The sequence below is a fragment of the Octopus bimaculoides genome, chromosome 7, assembly GCF_001194135.2.
Source record: "Octopus bimaculoides isolate UCB-OBI-ISO-001 chromosome 7, ASM119413v2, whole genome shotgun sequence".
Classification (NCBI taxonomy): Eukaryota; Metazoa; Mollusca; class Cephalopoda; order Octopoda; family Octopodidae; genus Octopus; species Octopus bimaculoides.
Genome location: NC_068987.1, coordinates 40723939 through 40745268, shown reverse-complemented (window position 1 = coordinate 40745268; position 21330 = coordinate 40723939). Strand labels below are relative to the sequence as shown.

General features: G+C 35.4%; 2 protein-coding genes across 2 annotated transcripts in view; one reads left to right on the top strand and one right to left on the bottom strand.

Annotated features, from left to right (window-relative positions):
• The window catches only part of LOC106881794 (uncharacterized), a 38244-nt gene extending 18866 nt beyond the window's left edge, over nucleotides 1–19378 (bottom strand). Inside the window, exons 1-3 of the mRNA XM_014932302.2 lie at nucleotides 19211–19378; nucleotides 18238–18452; nucleotides 14454–14690 (exon numbers count right to left, since the gene is read on the bottom strand). Of these exons, the coding sequence (XP_014787788.2) occupies nucleotides 14454–14690; nucleotides 18238–18330 (330 nt within the window). The 5' untranslated portion in view covers nucleotides 18331–18452; nucleotides 19211–19378. The remainder of the gene's footprint in view (nucleotides 1–14453; nucleotides 14691–18237; nucleotides 18453–19210) is intronic.
• A 115-nt stretch (nucleotides 19379–19493) lies between these two features.
• On the top strand, nucleotides 19494–20081 carry LOC106881793 (uncharacterized). Its single transcript, XM_014932301.1, has one exon. The coding sequence runs from the start codon at nucleotides 19494–19496 to the stop codon at nucleotides 20079–20081; it is 588 nt and encodes a 195-aa protein (XP_014787787.1).
• Nucleotides 20082–21330: the final 1249 nt, after the last annotated feature.

Sequence of the window (21330 nt, the reverse complement as noted above, 5' to 3'; positions counted from 1 at the left end):
ATAATATTAGGGACAAAATCCAAAATTTGGCATTGTTTTTGAGGATGAGGTCTCTGTAGCAAACTTTCTGGACGTTACCTTAGACTTACATAGTAATACTCATTTCCCATTCCATAAACCCTCAACTAATCTCAAGTACATAAGCCCCTTTAGTAACCATCCAAGACATATAACCAGTAATTTGGTTAGGAATATCTCAATTAGGCTTTCCAAACTTTCTTCTAACTCCCAAATTTTCAATAAGGAGGCTGACTTCTATAATTCAGCCTTATTAAGGGCTGGCTATAAAGAAAAGGTAGGGTACATCAACTCTTCTAGTGATCTTTCTCCTTCTACACAACATGATACCCCCTTTACTAGCGTAGATGAACCCATTTCTATTCTTTCCCATTCTTCTCAATTTACTGAGAAAGTGGGTCATCCTCTTAACTCACATAAGAGAGGTGTCCCAACTGGCCCTAAATACTTTAATAAATTCAAAAATCCTTGCTTATTTAACCACTCTAATACTGCATCTAGATCTGTTGATAATAATAAGAATATCTGTTGATAATAATAAGAATATCTCCCGTTTGGGAAGCAGGTTAAATCAGATTTGGTCCGGCAGTTCCAAGACACGGTGAGTAGGAACTTCCCTAAAGGTTCCCACTATTACCCAATTATCAACTCGCATAAGGTTAGATTTGGGTTTTCGAACACTAAAAATTTGTTACAGATTATATCTTCCCATAATCTCAGGTTTTTGGATTCTTCTCTAGACGGCCATCCTAGATATAATAGTAATATTAGTAATGTTCATACCTGTAACAATAATAATTACTCCAACAATTTAACGCACACAAATAATGGCATTAGTCATTCAGATATTAGTATAGGTAGTATGTCCAATATTGTGAATCATAAAAATATCTGTAACATTAGTAAGATTAGCAATAAGATTAACATCTCGGAATTAAATCCTAATAGAATCAGGTTTTTTAGTGCGAATTCAAGGACCAAAAATGTAGTGTATCAATGCAAGGTAACATCTAACGCTGATGTCTCATATTACGTAGATAGTTCATCGACACAGGTATCCAAGAGAATCTCGAATCATTATTCGTCGTTTAGGGATAGAAATAAAGCTAGCACTACCGGCCTAAGTAAATTTATTTGGGAACTGAAGGATTGCAATAAGCAATTCTCTTTGGAATGGTCCATACTGGCCACCTCAGTTCCCTATGACAAGGGTAGGGAATTCTGCCCTCTTTGTAACTTGGAGCTTTTTTATATCCTGTTCTCCAAGAATCGCCTAGTTAACCAAATAACTCAGAGGGCATACCGCTGTCAGCACTTCAAGAAACATACCTTCTTTTATTACCGTTAGCTCCATCATTCCTACTAGGTTAGGCTTTAAGCATTATTATTATTATAGTTATCAATATTATAATTTTTTTTAACCCCCGCCCTTTTTTTTTTTAACTAAATGTCCTCTGAATAATATCTACTTCTACATCCACCACAACTTGCCTTTTCCCCTTCTATAGTTGATTAATATTTTCCTTCCTAGTAATTACTGCTTCGGCTACTTTGTATCACTAGCTGCTTTGCCTTATATCTGACCTTCTCCTTATTAGTATGTATATTGTTATTATTATTATCATTTCTCAACAAAACACCCTGTACTTCGTTTTTACATTGATTAGCGCTAACATAAGTATATTAATATATAACAGGGTAATGGTGTTTCATTTATCATGTTTATGTTCTTCGCTTCAAATCTGTATGTTATCAATCTTAATATTTTTTATAATCTTAAACAAAACACATGTGTATGTATATGTATATATATATGCATACGTGTGTATGTCTGAGTGTGTGTAGGGGTGGGGGTGTATGTATGTATGTGTGTATATATATATGTGTATATATATATATATATATATATATATATATATATATATATATATGCATGTATATGTGTGTATGTATATACATGTATACATATGTATGTATAGGTGTGCGTGTGTGTGCATATGTATATGTGAAGGTTTGTGTGTGTGTGTGTGTGTGTGTATGTGTGTGGGTGTATGTGTGTATATGTGTATGTATACATATGTATATATATATATATATATTTGTGTGTGCGTGTGCACACATATTTGTAAACATGTATGTGCCCGCACGCACACACATATACAAACCTTCACTAGACTACGATGTTTCATTTATTTTTATTTTTATTCACTTTCTTCGCTACATATAAATATGTTATGTTATTAGTTTCCCTTATATGATGTACTACCTTAGTTCCCTCCCTTCCTCCTTTTTGACTCAACAATTAGCACTTTCAAATTTAACAGAACGACAAATAACTCTCTGAGTTTAACCTTTAGCATCACGTTTACAACCCCCTCCCTTTATATCTCTATGTAAACAAGCGTTCTAACGGTCACTGACCATGTAACATCTCTGCTCGTAAGTTACCTCATCATTTCGTTTTTGTCTTGCTATTATATGTTTTATTATGAACTCCCTGAAGAGAAATATATGAGGAACCCCAACAGCTCTTTCTTCTTTGTGAAAGAGCTCTCATTTATTTTGAAACATGTGTAGGAATTAAAGGAACTTTTATTGACATGCGTTTTGCTCCATTTATTATTATTATCTATATATATATATATATATATATATATGCATACACATATATACATACACCCACACACATGCGTCTACATTCCTACATACACATACACACATATGTACACGTATACGCACTCATTAGATACTTATACACAGGTAGGTGGGTATATATGCATATACATACATATATACACACATATACATCCACATACTTACATAGATATATACATGCATATATATATATATCTCCACACATACATACTCATATATATATATGTATATATATATATATACACACACACATATTTATATACACACACACACATACATATATATATATACATGCATAGTAGCATAGTCACACATATATAAATAAAAAAAAAGCCTACTAGTATTCTTCGATGTAGTCAATCTCTATTCTAACATCCCGCTTAGCTTAGGAATGGAGGCAATCCAATTCTGGTTAGAGAATTACACCAATGAACTGCCACATCACATCAAAAAAGAATTCGTAATGAAAGGGCTAAAATTCATCTTAGAGAATAACTTCTTTGTATTCAATGACAACTTCTATCAACAGAAATCGACAACTGTGATGGGTATGAGAATGTCCCCCCTCCTTTGCTAACCTAGTCATGGGGTACCTAGAACTCATTCTTTATCTTAAGGTACTAGAAAAATATGAAAACCCATTCTCCCTGTACATAGAAAATAACTGGAAGAGATATCTAAATGACTGCTTCATTCTTTGGCATGAAAGTATAGAGAGACTTAAAAAATTTGAAGCACTTCTAAATGAACTTGACATAAACATTCAATTTATGATGGAATATAACCATCAACAACTTCCATTCCTCAACATCCTCATTAAGAAATCCAACAGCAAAATAGAAAGAGACATATACTATAAGCCCATGGACTCCAAACAATGTATACCATTTAACTCATGCCACCCCGGACACACTAGAATGAATATCTCCTTCAACCTCGCTAAAACTATAGTATCTGATACAAGCACCAAGGACACATGACTACATGAACTAAAAGATACACTCGTCGTTTAACGTCCGTCGTCGTCGTTTAACGTCCGTCGTCGTCGTTTAACGTCCGCTTTCCATGCTAGCATGGGTTGGACGATTTGACTGAGGACTGGTGAAACCGGATGGCAACACCAGGCTCCAATCCAATTTGGCAGAGTTTCTACAGCTGGATGCCCTTCCTAACGCCAACCACTCAGAGAGTGTAGTGGGTGCTTTTACGTGTCACCCGCACGAAAATGGCCACGCTCGAAATGGTGTCTTTTATGTGCCACCCGCACAAGAGCCAGTCCAGGGGCACTGGCAACTCATCAGCAGGAATTACCTACCATCACTAATTGACATAGGTTTTTAACATGCCCAAAAACTTAACATCCACGAACTCAGACATCCCAAACTAAAGAAGCATTTACAACCAAAAACCCTACCATACATATCCACACACAACCCCCTAAACAATAAGGCCTTCAACACTATCCTCTAGAACATTCTTTTACTAAAAGGGACCCATAGAACGAATCAAATCCTCCTAACGCACACCATCATATAGAGCAAAAGACAACCCAAGTCAATGAAAAGTCTTCTAACACAAGCCCAAGTACACTCGTCAACAACACTGAAACTGACAGTAAAAAAATGCAGAAGACCTAATTGTGGTATATGCGTCAACCTAATTGAGGGATCGGAGTTCTCCTTCAAAAAGGTCAACATTTTACAGTGAAAACAATTGCCAAATCAGACTGGAGCCTGGTGTTGCCATCCGGTTTCACCAGTCCTCAGTCAAATCGTCCAACCCATGCTAGCATGGAAAGCGGACGTTAAACGATGATGATGATGATGATGATGATGAATATATGTGTTGAGAGCAATACATTGGTCAAACTAAAAACAGTCTATGTCAGAGGATGACCATACATAGATCCCAGATTAAAATATGGGAATACAAAAAAATAGCATTAAGTCAACATATTTGCGCCACTAATGAATAACCCAACTTTAGAATTTTTCCCCTCGATAAATTCAGGGACAATGCAACCTATAATCAATGCATTAGCAAGAATCAAATTTTATCGCAAAATATAAGCCTCTTTTGAATGCTTCCACCATAGATAACACTACTACAAGGATCTTAGAATAACACCCATGCAAATATTAAAAACAATAGATATATTAAGAACAGTTCCTATCACTACTGCTACAACCACAACAGGTCACTTGACCATTAAAGATGATTCCACAAACAGCCTCTATTACTGTCATACCACTCCTGTTTTTTTCTTTTCTTTCTTTCTTCTTCTCCCTCTTCTTTTCCTACTCCTTCCTCTACCTCTTTTTCTTTCTCTTCTTTTCCTTCTTCTCCATCTCCTTCCTTGGCTGTTTAAAATCACCATACTTCAGAACCAACACTTTTTTGCACCCATAAACACTATTTTTCCAGATCTGCTACTATCTACCGAGCTTTCACAAAGGAAAAGAGCGAGAGGCAGAAAAAGTGGAAGTCCTACCTATTTGAAGACTATGGAAATATTTGAAAAACATTTCATTTAATCCACTGGTAATCCGTAGTGACTCAGCGATGTCAAGTACTACAAAGATCAACATCCTCGTGGCAGACTTAGTTAGAGTAATGAGGAGTGTATCCCTACTATGCCAACCACAAGAACGACAACAACACATCCAGCACTATATATTCCGAATGCAATGTTCTGGATACACAAATCAGAGTGTACAAAGGAGCAAAAACAAGATTCGAACGCATTCTAAGAGATGATGAAAACGGTATATGCCCCCTATACCACAACAAGTTCTGGAATAGGTTAGAGAGGGACACCAACAAAAGAAATAAAAACAATACTTGGTATGATAAGAAATTTCACAGTGTAATGTTTGTTGACGCCACACCTAAGAACGAACTAAGTAAGCATTCAAGAAAATCCTGCGCACAACTGGCCTTAAGATCAAAGTTGTAGAAAAGACTGGTAGGACTATCAAATCTGTATTATGTAGATCATATCCATTTGATAGAATCACGTATCAAAATAATTGTGCAGTATGTTCTACAAACCCACATGTGAACTGCAAAACCAAGAGCACTGTATACCAGATTAAGTGCCAAGAAGGAGCTTGCACGACTAACCCAGTCATACGTTGGTGAGACTGCTAGGAGTATCAATGATAGGTTCAAAAAGCCCCTAGACAACTACATTGAAAAGAAACCAAACTCCATCTTCTATCAGCATGCTGTAGATTACCACAAAGGCTCCTTAGGGAGACTTAAGTTAAACATCTTATCCACACATTCCACTGATGCAATGCTGAGACAAGTCACTGAGAGAGAGAGGGACAAACGCACACACGTGTGTGTATCTATATATATGTATATGAATATGTATGTATATGCATGTATACAAACTTCAACAAAGTAACAGTCTTGTATATAACTTGTACAGACACATATCAGTACATGTACATACACATGTACACACACACACACAGACACGTCTACACACTTACCTAAATACTCACGTACATACATACATGCGTATAGGCATGCATACGCATGTACACATGCATATGCACATACATGTACACACACACACGCGTACATATATATCATGAACTAACTGTTACATTAGCAGATGCAGCATGGAATTTTGTCAGTGAACAGGTTGTGGTCTCAAAGTGACGAAAATATTTTGGCAAATTAAATTTAAATGTTGAAATGAATCTAATGGCTTTTGTGTGTTTCTTAAATGGCTTATAAACACCTTCCACGCTGCAATTGATTTCATTTAATGTTTTCTTTGATTTAATTGCTTTTCCTGTTTTACTCTTAGTTGAAAAAGTCGAAAAGACTGAAATCAGTACAAAATGTATTTCATGATAAAATTATTTGAGCATTTTCTACCTTGTCTTATTTTCCTTATATATATATATATATATATAAATATCATTATGAAAATAAACATTATCATTTTTATTTTCGAAAACTAATTCTAACATAACAATCACTAATGTCCCACCTATATTTTCACACTGCTGTAGCTAGCAGCCAAATGATATCATTGTTTCTCTACATATATTCATATTACATGTGCTACAATTTGAAGTAATATTATTTTCATTTTGTGAAGTTTTGTATAGAAGAATTTTGAATTTGTAAATAGTGACATTGGAAACTGCAAGCAAAAAATGCCACCAAAGAATAGACCTTCATTTGGAAGAAAGTCTCATAAAGCTAGGGCAATGCAGCTAAAAAGGGAAAATGAAAGTGAAGAGCAGCAACAAGAGAGACTCCAGAAACAAAGGTAAAGAACAGTAGGATATAGGGAAAATGATTCAGAAGAACAAAGATGAAAAAGACTTACTGATGATAGGACAATGAAAGCAACTTTTCGCCAAAAGGAAACAACTGTATGAAAATCATCAAGATACCAAATGGAGAGAAATAGAGCAGCTTACAATCGGTATGATGAAACTGAAGCTCAAACAACTCAAAAGCTATCTGAACAGAGAGCAAGAACCAAAAGTTTATGATTTAAAAACTTTTCCAAGTGGAACTTTGCTGCTTTTAGTTACTATCCACGTCAAGACTATGCCTCAGAACCTTTAATACAAATATTTTCAATGAACAAGATTTGTCAAAACTGTGGTGCTAAAATGGAAAGGTGAATCACTTGGATTGTGCCGTTCAAATGGAAAGATTAAGTTGAAGCTATTAACTGAACTATCAGAACCCTTGAGGGAACTGCAACTACTGAATCAGGACATTTACTTCAAAATATATAGAAGTACAATAATGTATTCCAAATGACATCATTTGGTGCAAATGTCATCCATGAAGGTGGCTTTATACCCACTTTCAAGATCCTAGGACAAGTGTACCATTGAATTGGGCCACTTCAGCCACTTTCAGAAGAAGAACCAAAATATTTATAATTGTATTTCATTTGTGATATGAAAATCCAAGCACTAAATCCTATTACAATTACAAGATATGTTACATACAAGAAACAGCTAGAGAAGTTTCAAATATGCCTAAGAAAATGCACCTGTAGAAGAACTCAAAGTAGTGATAAATGCTGACAAGATACTATCAGGAGAGCATTCATGCTGCTATAATGCACCTGAATGTAATGAAATTGCTATTGTAATATCTGGAGAAAAGCATGGTAAGCATGACATAATCCTTCATGGGAGAGATAATCAATTACAGAAAATAAACGAAACACATTGCTTTTATGATGTTCCCCAATACCCTTTAATTTATGTGAATGGAGAAGTTTGGATTACTGGAAGATGACTCAATGGGGCAAGGCACTTTCTGAGTGCTTCTGTATCACATATTGCAAATAGTTTTTGCTCCCTGTTTGCAATTATATTACAAAACTGTGAAAATGGTGATTGAAATGGCTTATAGGTAAAGTATAAAGATGAACTGTCTGAAGATTATATGCATCAACTACAACAGAAATTTCCTGATATTGCTTTGGGTTATAATGAGATGTACAATAGTGCATTGATCAACATAGAAGACAAACTCCTTGCTATTGGAGGAAAAGTATTTCAGACTTACGGACTCCCTAAAATTACTCGTGGCAATGAAAACAGACTCACAGAAACAAACTACAATATTGATGAGTTGGCAAAATATGTGAAAGAAAATTATGAAAATCAAAGAAAAGCGTACAAAGCAGTTGACAACATTAGACATGAGAAGGGTAGAATATTCTTTCTAGATGCACCAGGAGGAAATGGAAAGACATTTATTATAAAACTACTTTTGGTAAATGTTAGACAGCAAAGAAAAATTGCCACTGCAGTTGAATCATCAGGCATTGCTGCAACCCTTCTACCTGGAGGCTGTTCAGCCTATTCAATTTTCAAACTTCCATTGGATATGTAGTCTAATGAAAGTCCTGTGTGCAATATCAGCAAGAATTCAGAAATAGCTGAAATTCTCAGAAAATACCAAATGATAATATGAGATGAATGTACAATGGCACATAAGAGAGCCTTTGAAGCTGTTGACAGGTCATTGTGAGATATTCAAAATAATGTTTCTCCAACAGAAGGTGTGACAGTTGTTCTATCTGATGATTTTAGACAAACCATTCCAGTTATTCCAATGGGAACAAAAGCTGGCACTGTATAAAAGCACTGAAGCTTGAAACAAATATGCAAGCATATCTCCATGGTGATAGATTATCTGAGTAGTTTGCTCAATACTTATCAATACTTTTAGTTAATATTGGGTTGCAGTCAGTATACATACAAGCTAATTAAGTAAATAAACAATTTTAGTTTTTAGATACTTGAATTATTACATATTTTCTAAAAAATCTTCTTTATTGAAGTGATCAATCTTTATAGTAACCATATTATAAGTTAATATTAGATAGGTAATAAGTAAGTAAATATTAAACTATTTCATTTTCCTCCCTCCATTGTGGTAAGAAAATATTTTGGTATATACTCTTTATATTCATAGAAGTTTTTTATCATTTTGTTAAAATTTCATTCTTAATAATCTTCTTGATTACCCTGAATTTTAACTCTGTACAAAACTCTGTTTTGAAATAATCTTTTTAGATTACTTGATTTTTCTCTTTCATAAATGGCTCTACCCTCCTTATCCTAGTATTACTAAGAAACTATAAATTCCATGTAAGGAGTAAAAAAAAAATTTTTTAATAACTTCTTTAATTCTTAAACCTATAAAATAATCCCTCAATTTATATATGGAAAGATTAATGTAAAATTTTGAATGTTCCATAACTTAAATATTCTTTTAACTGATACCAGACATCAGTCTTTTATTGGTATTAGCTCTTTACTCTTTTACTTGTTTCAGTCACTTGACTGTGGCCATGCTGGAGCACCACTTTTAGTCGAGCAAATCGACCCCAGGACTTATTCTTTGGAAGCCTAGTACTTATTCTATCGGTCTCTTTTGCCAAACCGCTAAGTTACGGGGACGTAAACACACCAGCATCGGTTGTCAAGCGATGTTGGGGAGACAAACACAGACACGCAAACATATACACACTCATACATATATATATATATACACACATATACGACAGGCTTCTTTCAGTTTCCCTCTACCAAATCCACTCACAAGGCTTTGGTCGGCCCAAGGCTATAGTAGAAGACACTTGCCCAAGGTGCCACGCAGTGAGACTGAACCCGGAACCATGTGGTTGGTAAGCAAGCTACTGACCACACAGTCACTCCTACGCCTATACAAGTTAAATTTTAAATTTTTAGTCCAATATATTTTAAATCATTATACATTTTCTATATAAATCTTCTCTATTGGTGTTAATAGGCTAAATATATTTTACCATAGCATTGGTAATTAAGCTATTTTATTTCTATGGTATTCTGCCCTAATTGATTATTTTATTTCATTTCTTTATTAATTAATAACTAGCCTTTATTTATTCATAAATAAATTAAGCAAGTCTTTGTATCTCTATTAATTCATACTTAGCGTATATAAAACTATACTGATATATTTACTGCATATATAAAAAAAACTCCTTAGAATATAATTTTTTTAATATATAATTAGAATGTTCTTTTACCTCAATACTACTTTATTAATATCAGTATATACCTATTAATCAATATTCATAGATACCATGATGGTTTTGATATATATGTGTGTGTGTGTGTGTGTGTGTGTGTGTGTGTGTGTGTGTGTGTGTGTGTGTGTGTGTGTGTGTGTGTGTGTGTGTGTGTGTGTGTGTGTGTGTGTGCGCACGCACCATTTGTGAAATTAAATAGAGTATTTATTGTAGACAATAACAATGTAGAACAATGAGTGACTCATTGACCACAACATATTGTGTATATTAAAAGTAATTAAACTTGTATAGTATTTGGGATGTGATAACTATAATTTTCTCGTTCTGTTATTTTAGCATTTTTGTTAACATCCTTTATACTCTTATTAGCAATTTCCATCACATATGTTTTTCAAGAATACCTCCAACTGGAAAAATCAAATATTCATACATGCAAACCAAAATGTTATAATTATCGCAAAGTTTAATGACATTATATATTTTTTTTATTAATGGCATAGACACTCTAGTTTAATGACATTATTATTTTCTTTAATGGCATGGACACCAAAATAATGTTGGTGCTTAAACCAACTGACTACACTCAATTAAGTTGAAATTGTAATCTTTTATGATTTGTAAAGGAAATAAATGAAAATTATCCATCACCAATTTAAAGGAAGCAACACAATAACAATATGATCCAGTGGAATAGAGAATTAATAGGTCTTGATGCATAATGAAAGACTCATATTATAGCAATGTTATTACAAAATGATAATGATGTTTATCTCAGATCAAAAAAGGGTAACTCAGGAATATAATGAATATTATACGAATGGAAACAGAAATCCGTAATATTGTCATTAATGTTAATGCTTTAGCATCGAAATGGTATGGTATATGGACAGTTTCTTGAATCAACAACCATTTGAATTATAGCAAATATTAAAATTTTTCTAAAAGTTTATATATATATATATGTTGTCATTGTCCTCATCATCATAATTTAGCATCTGTATTCATTGTTGGCATGGGTTGTTTGACATGATCAGAGAGGTCTACTGTCTGTTTTGGCATGTTTCCTATCATTTAATGCCCTTACTAATGCCAGTCTTTTTCAGAATGTACTGTGTACTTTTTCGTGTCTCCTTAATTGAGGGAGAAGGTTTATCCCAGGTATTGAGAAGCAAAAGTATGATAGTGTGATAGGAACAGGTGTTTTACAGGAGACAGATGGCCACCCCCAGCTGGAAAAGGAGAGAAGATGGTGCTGATGAGGTATCAGGACATATACTCAAGGTACAAGAGGATGAATGTGAGGGGATGGGGATAGTGGAACAAGTAAGTTTGCAAGAATATGAGGTGAGTGACCGAGGATGAGATATAGGGATAAAGATGATGTTGTGAACAGCAAACAAAGGAAGGGACATGATCAATCGGGAATATCAGTTTGTGAGAAGATGGAAGGAAATAAGTGCAGGTCAAAGAGGAGGAGGAAATAAGTGGTAGTGTAAAAATAGTGGGGTGGAAAGCAGTATTGTAATAAAACCATACAAACAAGAAATAGGGAGACAATGTGAAGTGTGAAGGGAGAGTGAGGGTTGCTCAGTTACAAGGGCAGAGATCAAAGGCATGTAGCAGAATATATAGGGAAAGAGGGAGAGAGAGAGAGGAACAAAGGTGAGGGGAGGGTTCAATGACTGATATGAGATGGTATAAAATAGTGGTATGGTATAATATTGAGAATGCAAGGTGGTGACATGGGGAGATGGTTTTAAGGAGAAGAGAAACTAGTAGCATAAAAATGTGGGGAATGAAAAATGTGCATCTCTGCATGATGCATTACAGCAGCTAAAATAGTGCTATAGTTAAGAGAAATTGAACAAGATGATATGAGATGGTATCAAAAAGTTACTGGACTAGTTCTATAGCATGCCAACAGATAGTAGCACATAGTTACATGCACAGTGAAAGCTAGCAGTGACCTTCATAAGGCAGTGTGCCAAGTGACATCACTGTGTTTACTTTGCAAGTTGTGAAATTTGAGATTTTGTGATCATGTATATGCTATAGTCTGCGATTTTTTGTCATGGAGAGGAAGTTGCAACAAAGCGCCAATGTGAAAATTGCATTAAACTTGGGAAGTCTGCTACAGAGACATTGTGCATGCTTCAGCAAGCTTACAATGATAAAAGATGAAAGAGAGGCCATAAAAGAACATTAACATAAGCTACACTGATTTTCAGATTGTCAACATGACATTCACACACAATAACAGTTTAATAAAAAAAAAAATTGTTAATAAAACCATTTTCCCTCCTATTTTTTAAATTTCAAATATTCACTGAAATTCAGTCAATTTTTTCTTCATTCAACTATTTTGAATTACTTATATCTCCATCAACTGTTCAACTAATAACCTGACTACAGCTAGATTATCAAAGACAATTATAAAACAACAGAAAGATCTGAGCAGATATGATGCTAGTTACTCAGCTGAAGAATGGTGAGTCTGTGTATTGTTGTTGTTTAGCTCCAGAAGAACACTTGAACAACTAGACTAATGGTCAAATGAAGTTTAGCTATGACCATTCTTTTCTTTGGTGGGTGGGGCGGGAATAGATAAGGACTATATATTATTTCTATGAGTCTTACTCCTAATATGATGGAATGTAATTTGAGTGAGATTTGGTAACTATTTCTAGGAAATTGAGTAACCACATAGAAACGTTTTCAATGGCTCACCCAATCATAGGTGTTATGAAGTGGTGTATCTAGGGAGAAGTATAAATCCCCCTACCTTCTTAGCTTACCACAAAATGGGAGATAATTTGTATTATTAAGATGGAATAGGCTAGATGAAATGCAGTGTGGTTTTGCAGAAGGGAGAAGCACTACTGATGGTAGGCAACTGCAGGAGAATTAGTCAAAAACAAACCTCTGTAATTGGCTTTTGTTGACATGGGAAAAGCCTTTGACAGGGTTTCCTGCTCCCTTATTTGGTAGTCAATGTGGAAGCTAGAGATAGATGAGTGGTTGGTGAGAACTTCTCCTCACAAGTTACTGGCCTTGTGCCAAAATTTGAAAACATTTGAAGGCGATGAGTTGACAGAATTGTTAGCATATGAGATAAAATGCTTCATAGCATTCCTTCCAGCTCTTTATGTTCAATGTTCAAGTCCTGCCAAAGTCAACTTTGCCTTTCATCCTTTCAAGATCAGTGTAATCAACTTACCCCTTCTCTCAAAATCGTTGGTCTTCAGTCAAAATTAGAAAGAATTACGATTACCATTAATATTAAGGTAGTGAGCTGTCAGAATTGTTAGCACACCAGACAAAATGCTTGGCAGCATTTCATCTGTCATTACAATCTGAGTTTGACTTTGCCGAGATCGACTTTGCCTTTCATCCTTTCAGTGTTGATGAAATAAGTACCAATTGAGTACTGAAATCAATGTAATCAGCTAGCCCCATCCCCTGAAATTTCAGGCCTTGTATTTTAGTAGAAAGGATTACTTTTATTATTATTATTATGATTAAGGTGGTGAGCTGGCAGAATTGTTAGTGCATCAAACAAAACACTTGGCTGCATTTTTTCCAGCTCTTTACTTTCTGATTTTAAATCTTTCCAAGGTCAGCTCTGCCTCTCATCTATTCAGGGTTGATAAAATAAAGTACCAGACAAGTACAGAGGTTGATATAATTTACAAATACCCTCTTCCAAAAATTACTCATCTTGTGCCAAAATTTGAACAATTATTACTAATCTCACTGACACTGCAGTACAATTTCAACACTGGAGCAATAATCAAACAAGATTTTCCCCCTCCATGTTTCATCAATTACCTATTGTTAAATACTATTTACAAGCTACCCAACAACAAATACTGTCCTAATTAAAAGCACCCACCACCACCACCAATTTCTGAAGTGGTTCATTGCTTATTTCCTCTTCATGAAGTAGTAATCTGAAAGTCCTGATATTCTGTGACTTGCAGTTACAGCAAAAAGAAAGTTAAGAAATATATAAGCAATGATGATGATGGTGATGGTGGTGGTGATGATGATGATGATGATGATGATGATGATGATGATGATGATGATGATGATGATGATGATAATGATGATGAACTTCCACAACCATAGTAATAATTATGACGATAATGACATTGATGAGAAAGAATTTTTTAAAAATCAAATTCTTAACACCTGCACTTACAAAATCATTGTTGAAAACACTTTCTTCAGCACAAGTGTTTTTGTTAGGATTCTCAATAGAGTCTCTCTCTTTACTAGCTAACCCATCTCCTTTAGCATTTTCCAGCTGTCCATCTTTTTCAGATAGGGTCTTATAGCTAGATGCTGGCCTAGTCTGGAAGGTACTGTAATATACATCTCCATTATAGTATTCTTGTGGATAACTATCATAGTAGTAATTGGAAAAGCCACTGTTGACCTATAGATGTACAAGTATGGTTTAATATTAAAATCATATGTAAATAAAAGCATATTACAATTACATATATTACATTAATAATGTAATTGCACATAAGCAAACTGAAAAGAAATTTAGATAACAACAGTGTTATAATATCAAACTAAAATTTACAAAATATCTCTATATAATAATAATAGCCAATATAAAAGGTTGGTTGGTTGATTTTTCCAGTCACACTTTACATTGCATAGAGAGGAAGAAAGAGTAAAAGAGAGATACAAAGAGAGTTGATATAAAAAGTGTAGCATAAGTGCACATGCTAGGCTTGGTGGCAGGGGGAGAGAGAGTCAGTGATAGAATAGTTATGAGAAGAGTTACACAAATGAGAAATATGTTTTATTTACTTTTAAGGTAATAAATACTTTTCTTTTGAAAATTAGTATTCGTTTCATCATTCTGTATAAATACCAAGAAATATGATAAATGTTAAATGATAATTATTGTATCATCATCATCATCATCCTCATCATCATTCTTATTTAATGTCTGTTGTCCATTCTGGCATTGGTTGGACAGTTTGACCAGGACTGGTGAGCTGAGGGGCTACACCAGGTTCTAGTCTGATTTAGTATAGTTTCTACAGCTGGATGCCCTTCCTAACACCAACCAATCTGAGAGTGTAATGAGTGCTTTTACATGCCACCAGCATAAGTGCCAGTTACATGATACCAGCATCAGCCACATTACCTCCATGAGGCCCAATGCTCAAATGATGCTTTTTACATCCCTCTGGCACTGGTGCCAGTTATGTAACACCAGCATTGGTCACACTGCCTCTTTGAGGTCCAACACTCAAATGGTGCTTTTTATGTACCACTAGCACAGGTACCAGTTATATGACACTGACATCAGTCACATTGCCTCTATGAGGCCCAATGCTCGAAGTGTTTTTTCTGTGCCAATTACATGACACCGGCATTGGCCACATTGCCTTCGTTCGGCCTAACGCTCAAATGGTGCTTGTTACATGCCACCGGCATGGGTGCCAGTTACGTGACACTAGCATCAGCCATGACTACAATTTCACTTGGCTTGACAGGTCTTCTCAAGCATGGCATATCGCCAAATGTCTCAGTCATTGCCACTGTAAGGCCCAACATTTGAAGATCATGTTTCACCACCTCGTCCCATGTCTTCTTGGGTCTACCTCTACCACAGGTTCCCTCCACAGTTAACTGTTCCAACACAGCATCATACAGTCTACCTTTCAGTCTATGAGAGAGGCCCTTTGTTGCCAACAGGGGTAGGGTCTCTCTGAATTTTGCCCAGCATATTCTTATTCTCGCAGCTATGTTCTCAAAGCATCCACCTCCACTACTGACTTGCTCACCTAAATAACAGAAGCTATTGACTATCTCTAGTGTACCCCACTGGCAATCGATGGTGTTTATTCCTGTACATTTTCAGTGTTTATTGTACCTGTGCACCTTCCACACACAAACTATCTTCCCTGTTAATCTTCCTCTGATATTGCTGCACCTCTTATATGTCCATAGCTTGCACTGGGTACATCTTATGGAGTTTCTTCTAACTAGGCCTTTCCTACAGATCAAGCAGGGCCATCTAACTGAAGAGATTTGTGATGTGTCTGCTTTTCTACTTACTAAAACCTTGATTTTAGCTAGGTTAAATCTAAGGCCCTTTGATTCCAGACCTTCCTTCCACACCTGAAATTGCTTCTCTATTTCTGGTAGTGATTCAGTTATAAGAAGGTCATAGGGGAGCTCCAAGGGGCAGCCTATCTTAAATTCCTCTGTTAATACCTGGAGGACTATGATGAACAAGAGGGGCCTGAAGACTGATCTTTGGTGAACCCCTACCTGTACCCTGAATTCATTGCTATACTCATTGCCAACCCTCACCTTACTGACAGCATCCCTGTATATGGCATGTACAGCTCTCACCAACCACTCGTTTATCCCTAGTTTCCGCATTGACCACCAGATAAGGGATCGGGAGGCCTGTCAAAAGCTTTCTCCATGTCAACAAAAGCCAAGTACAGAGGTTTATCTTTGGTTAGGTATTTCTCCTGCAGCTGCCTTACCAGAAATATAGCATCAGTGGTGCTTCTCTCTGGCACAAAATCAAATGGCATCTCATCTAGATTAACTCTGTCCCTAATTAGTTGGGCTATGACCCACTCCATATATTTCCAGATATTACCCATAGTGGCAAACATATACTTCCAAAGTTACCTTTTATATGAGGGATAAATTTGGAAGTATACTTTTGCCACCATGATAATAAATATTCTAGTTTTACTATAACTTCAACCTGGTTTTCAGTAAGACTGTATCAAAAACAGTTACCTTGTGAAGTCATCATACACAATTTAATTCAAAGTTTCCTTGACCACTGCTCTGTACCCAGTTACTGAGAGGAGCAGTTTGATTGCAATGGTAACTAGACTGCATGTAAGTAAAAGCAAATGAAATATAGTGGTCAATGATCTAAGAAAGTTAGTGCTGACAGAGAATGTTAACCTTTTCAAAAACACAGCTTTTGGCAGCAAATTCTAGTGACCACTATATAATACAAGACTATATTAATAATAGGTTTTGTTGCTAATAAATTATTCTGGAAGACCTAAGATTCCTTTAAAATGATTTTACAGTCTAAGTGCTGCCAGCCACTCTCAGCTTGAAAGTATTAAAAATAATAAATAGGTGAGATGCAAGAAGGCAGGCTATTCTGACAAAATAATTTAGTTCTACTTCATAGATGTGGCTATGAAATAATAATAATAATAATAATCCTTTCTACTATAGGCACAAGGCCTGAAATTTAAGAGGAGGAGACTAGTCAACTACATCGACCCCAGTGATTCACTGGTACTTAATTTTATCCACCTCGAAAGGATGAAAGGCAAAGTCGACCCCAGCAGCATTTGAACTCAGAATATGAAGACAGATGAAATACTGCTAAGCATTTCACCTGGCGTACTAATGATTCTGCCAGCTCACTACCTTAATGATGATGATGATAATTGTGATGGTGATGATGATGATTGTGGTGGTGGCAATGATGATGATAATGATGGTGATGCAGAGGAGGAGCTTATAATCAGCCAGATACCACTCTCCTGTGGAAGGAGTTCAAAAATGGACCTTCATCAATGTCGCTATACCTGCAAACCAGAATATTGTGAAGACAGAGGACAAGAAAGTCGAGAAGTACCAAAACCTAGCATTGGAAGTGAAAAGCATTCACAGAGTCTCAAAAGAGAGTGTGGTACCTATTGTGATCGGTGCACTTGTGACCATCACAAAGTAATATTCTGGCATCAAAAGCAGCAAATACCAAACCTCATAGCAAGTACTCATTTGGCAGCAATACTTGAAATAGCTCATGTGTTAGAAAATTGTTGCATATCTAAGCTGTGGGATGAAGCTCAGATGTGACAGATAAATCATCAGAAGTTATGTTAAATAATAACAACATTTTCACTTATCAAGTAGAAAGCAGTTTAAATGAATATATCAAACTAAAATAGTAAAATACTTACAGGGCTATTAAAGTGAGAGACTGGTTGTTGATATTTTCCGCTTTCCTGCCTGGTAGGTGATCTTAACAAGGGTGGTTGGAAGCTATATTGCATGTCATATTTTTCATAAACTGAACTATATCCATTGTAGTAATTACCATAAGGGCCATAGGAGTAGGAATGATCACCGTCTACAGAATGGCTGGACTTAGTCTGGCCACTGAAGTAACGCTTGTCTGTAAAAAATAATTATCAAATTATATAAATCTGATAATGATTCAGTAACTTTAATGTACAAGCATAATTTGTTGAGAAGTTATAAACATTTAGAAGTTAAAAGTCAATCTTAACAATGTTGTTTGACTACAGAAATCTTAACAGTTTGTCTGATAACATTACTTTTTCTAAATGTTTTCTCTAAACCAAAAGAATCTATAGGAATGGTACCTAGCCCAGGTAAATGAAAAACAAATCTTTTAAATACTACTTATTTATCACAGGCCTGTTTCTGTGAATGGTCTTTGATAAACTGTGGTAAGTAGGATCAAGTAGTGGCTTGCTACATACAAAACAAAACTGCTTCAAGAAGGATACAAACTCATGAACCATCTGTAAGTAGTTAGCTATTTTCATTCCTACTTGCAATGCATTAACTTTATAGCAACAAAAAATACATGATAATCAAAAATATGTTTCAATGAAACTAATAACTTCAACTTTAAATCTGTTTGCATTCATTTTGATGTCGAAGACAAAACTGGATTTCCAATGTTCTAATGGGCATTCCAGAAAGATTTACCCATGTTTAAAACTCTTCCTAAAGAATATGTCTTTTGTTCATGTGTCTATTGTTTTGTTCGTCTTTAACAGGTTTGTAAACAAACATGGTATCAAAAGCAAAATGTGATCAGATTGTCACTTTGGGAATAGCTGGAGTAAGCAACTAGGACATAACAAAACAGTTGAATGTGTGCCATAAAACAGTGTTCAATACCTTGTAACAATATATGGAGTCTGCTACAACCTCTAGCAAGCCAATTCCTGGTAGGAAATGATCGATTTGTACCAAACAAACTGTTGAAGCTGTGATGTAGCAAATGGACTGAAATCTTCACAAGAGTGCAAAAAAAAAAAAAACTGTAAACGCTCCTGATATTTTGAAATTGTCAATGCACAGGATTTTTAAAGAGGATTTAAAGATAACAGCACACAAGAAACAACCCCAGCAGTAAATTTCAGCAGTTTCCAAAAAGAAACAGTTTGACAGGGGTAAAACTATGTTAGCTGAGATGAAGCATGCCACTAATAAAGTGTTAATCTGGTCCAATGAGAAGATCTTCACTGTTGAGGGATTTACCAACAGGCAGAATGAGAGGTTTTATGCACATAATGCAGGAGACTTGCCCAAAGATAGCAGGAGTTATTTACACCATCAGAAGCCAGGTTTAATTATGGTGTGGGCCACAGTTGCATCTGATGGATCTAAGTCTCCTTTGATCCTCATCGATGCCGGCATCAAGGTCAACAGTGAAGTTTATACGGAAATGTTGAATGAGAAAGTGTTACTCTGGGTCACAGAAACATTTGGTGATCATTACACTTTCACTCAAGATGGGGCTCTAGCCCACATATCCAATTTGACACAGAGGCGGTGCAAAGAGCATTTCAGCAGTTTTGGAGTCAAGCTGATATGGCCTCCTTCAAATCAAGACATCAATCCCATGGACTTTGCTACCTGGTCCATCTTAGAGAGAAATGTTTCTGCTTGCTCCTATTCAAATGTGTCAGATTTGAAGAAAGTCCTTCAGTCTTCATGGGTCATGTTGGATGAAGAGATGGTATGGCGCTCTCATGCAACTCAGTGACCACTTGCTTACAGGCTATGATGAAGGTGGTCATTTTGAAATCTAATTACTGCAATGGATTGGAAATTTACATTAGAACATGTGTGCCAAATGTCATTATTCTACCTTAAGTTTATTGTGAATAATTAAGAAATATCAATGGGTATATCTTTCTGGGACACACTGCATGTGAAGTATATGACAATAATTAGTGAGTTCAAACTCTGCTTCAGACATTGTGTCTTGTCATTTGATTTACAATCTATTTTAATTCTAAATTTATATCTGATTAATTGGGGATTGTGATGGTCATCCATCCAGATAGATATAAGCAATTTTCAAAATCTCTAAATCCGCTGAGTTTAGCATAAATATAGTGGTTTAGAAATCTTTGAATATTTGTTGAAACAAATTTGAGTACTCATTGAAACAACAACAACACAACTTATATTGGGATACCTCCTGTCATTAATAATAATAACTCTTAATAATTTGATAAACTGAAGGCACTGCACACAACACTTTCTGCATCATTAAGCAACTTCTTTCTAAATCCAGGCACCAATATTTCATAGCCCAACTGTTACTTGCTCAGAAATATCATACAATAGCTGACACATCTGGATGAATATCAATAGATTACTATGCAATACGTTATATTTCATGACTGAAGAGAAGCGACAAAAAGTGTGTGTGTGTATATAAAGATAAATTAAAATCACAGTTCAACATGAATGGCAGAACAGAAATGAAATGAGAGAGTGTGGCTGAACATTAAACACATCAGCCAAGTATGGTAGAAACGTGAATGTGTTGTTATGAACATCATCTACTATTGTAAGGAAAAAATATGGCACCTACATACTGAATATAAGGACAGCAGAGAAATATCAAAGAAGACATGGGTTTCATTATCTCAGAAAACACAGATGAAATCTATATATATAAAAATGAGAATGTGTGTCTGTCTGTCTGTCTGTCTGTGTGAATCCCTAAAACTCGAGAACTACGCAACCAATTTCATTCAAATTTTACACATGCCTTACTTAGGGTTCCAGTTGTGTTTTAGTAATAAAAAATTATTAACTTCTTGCAGAGTTCGAGCACACGGCAACATAATATCTCCTCCACTATTTAAGTATTACGTGTCAAAAGTGAAACAAAAACACTCATGTCAAATACTTTCACTTTAAAAATGAAACTATTCCACTAACTGAAACAATCACATTTCGATACTGTAGTGACAGATACTTTCACAGAGAGAGAAAGA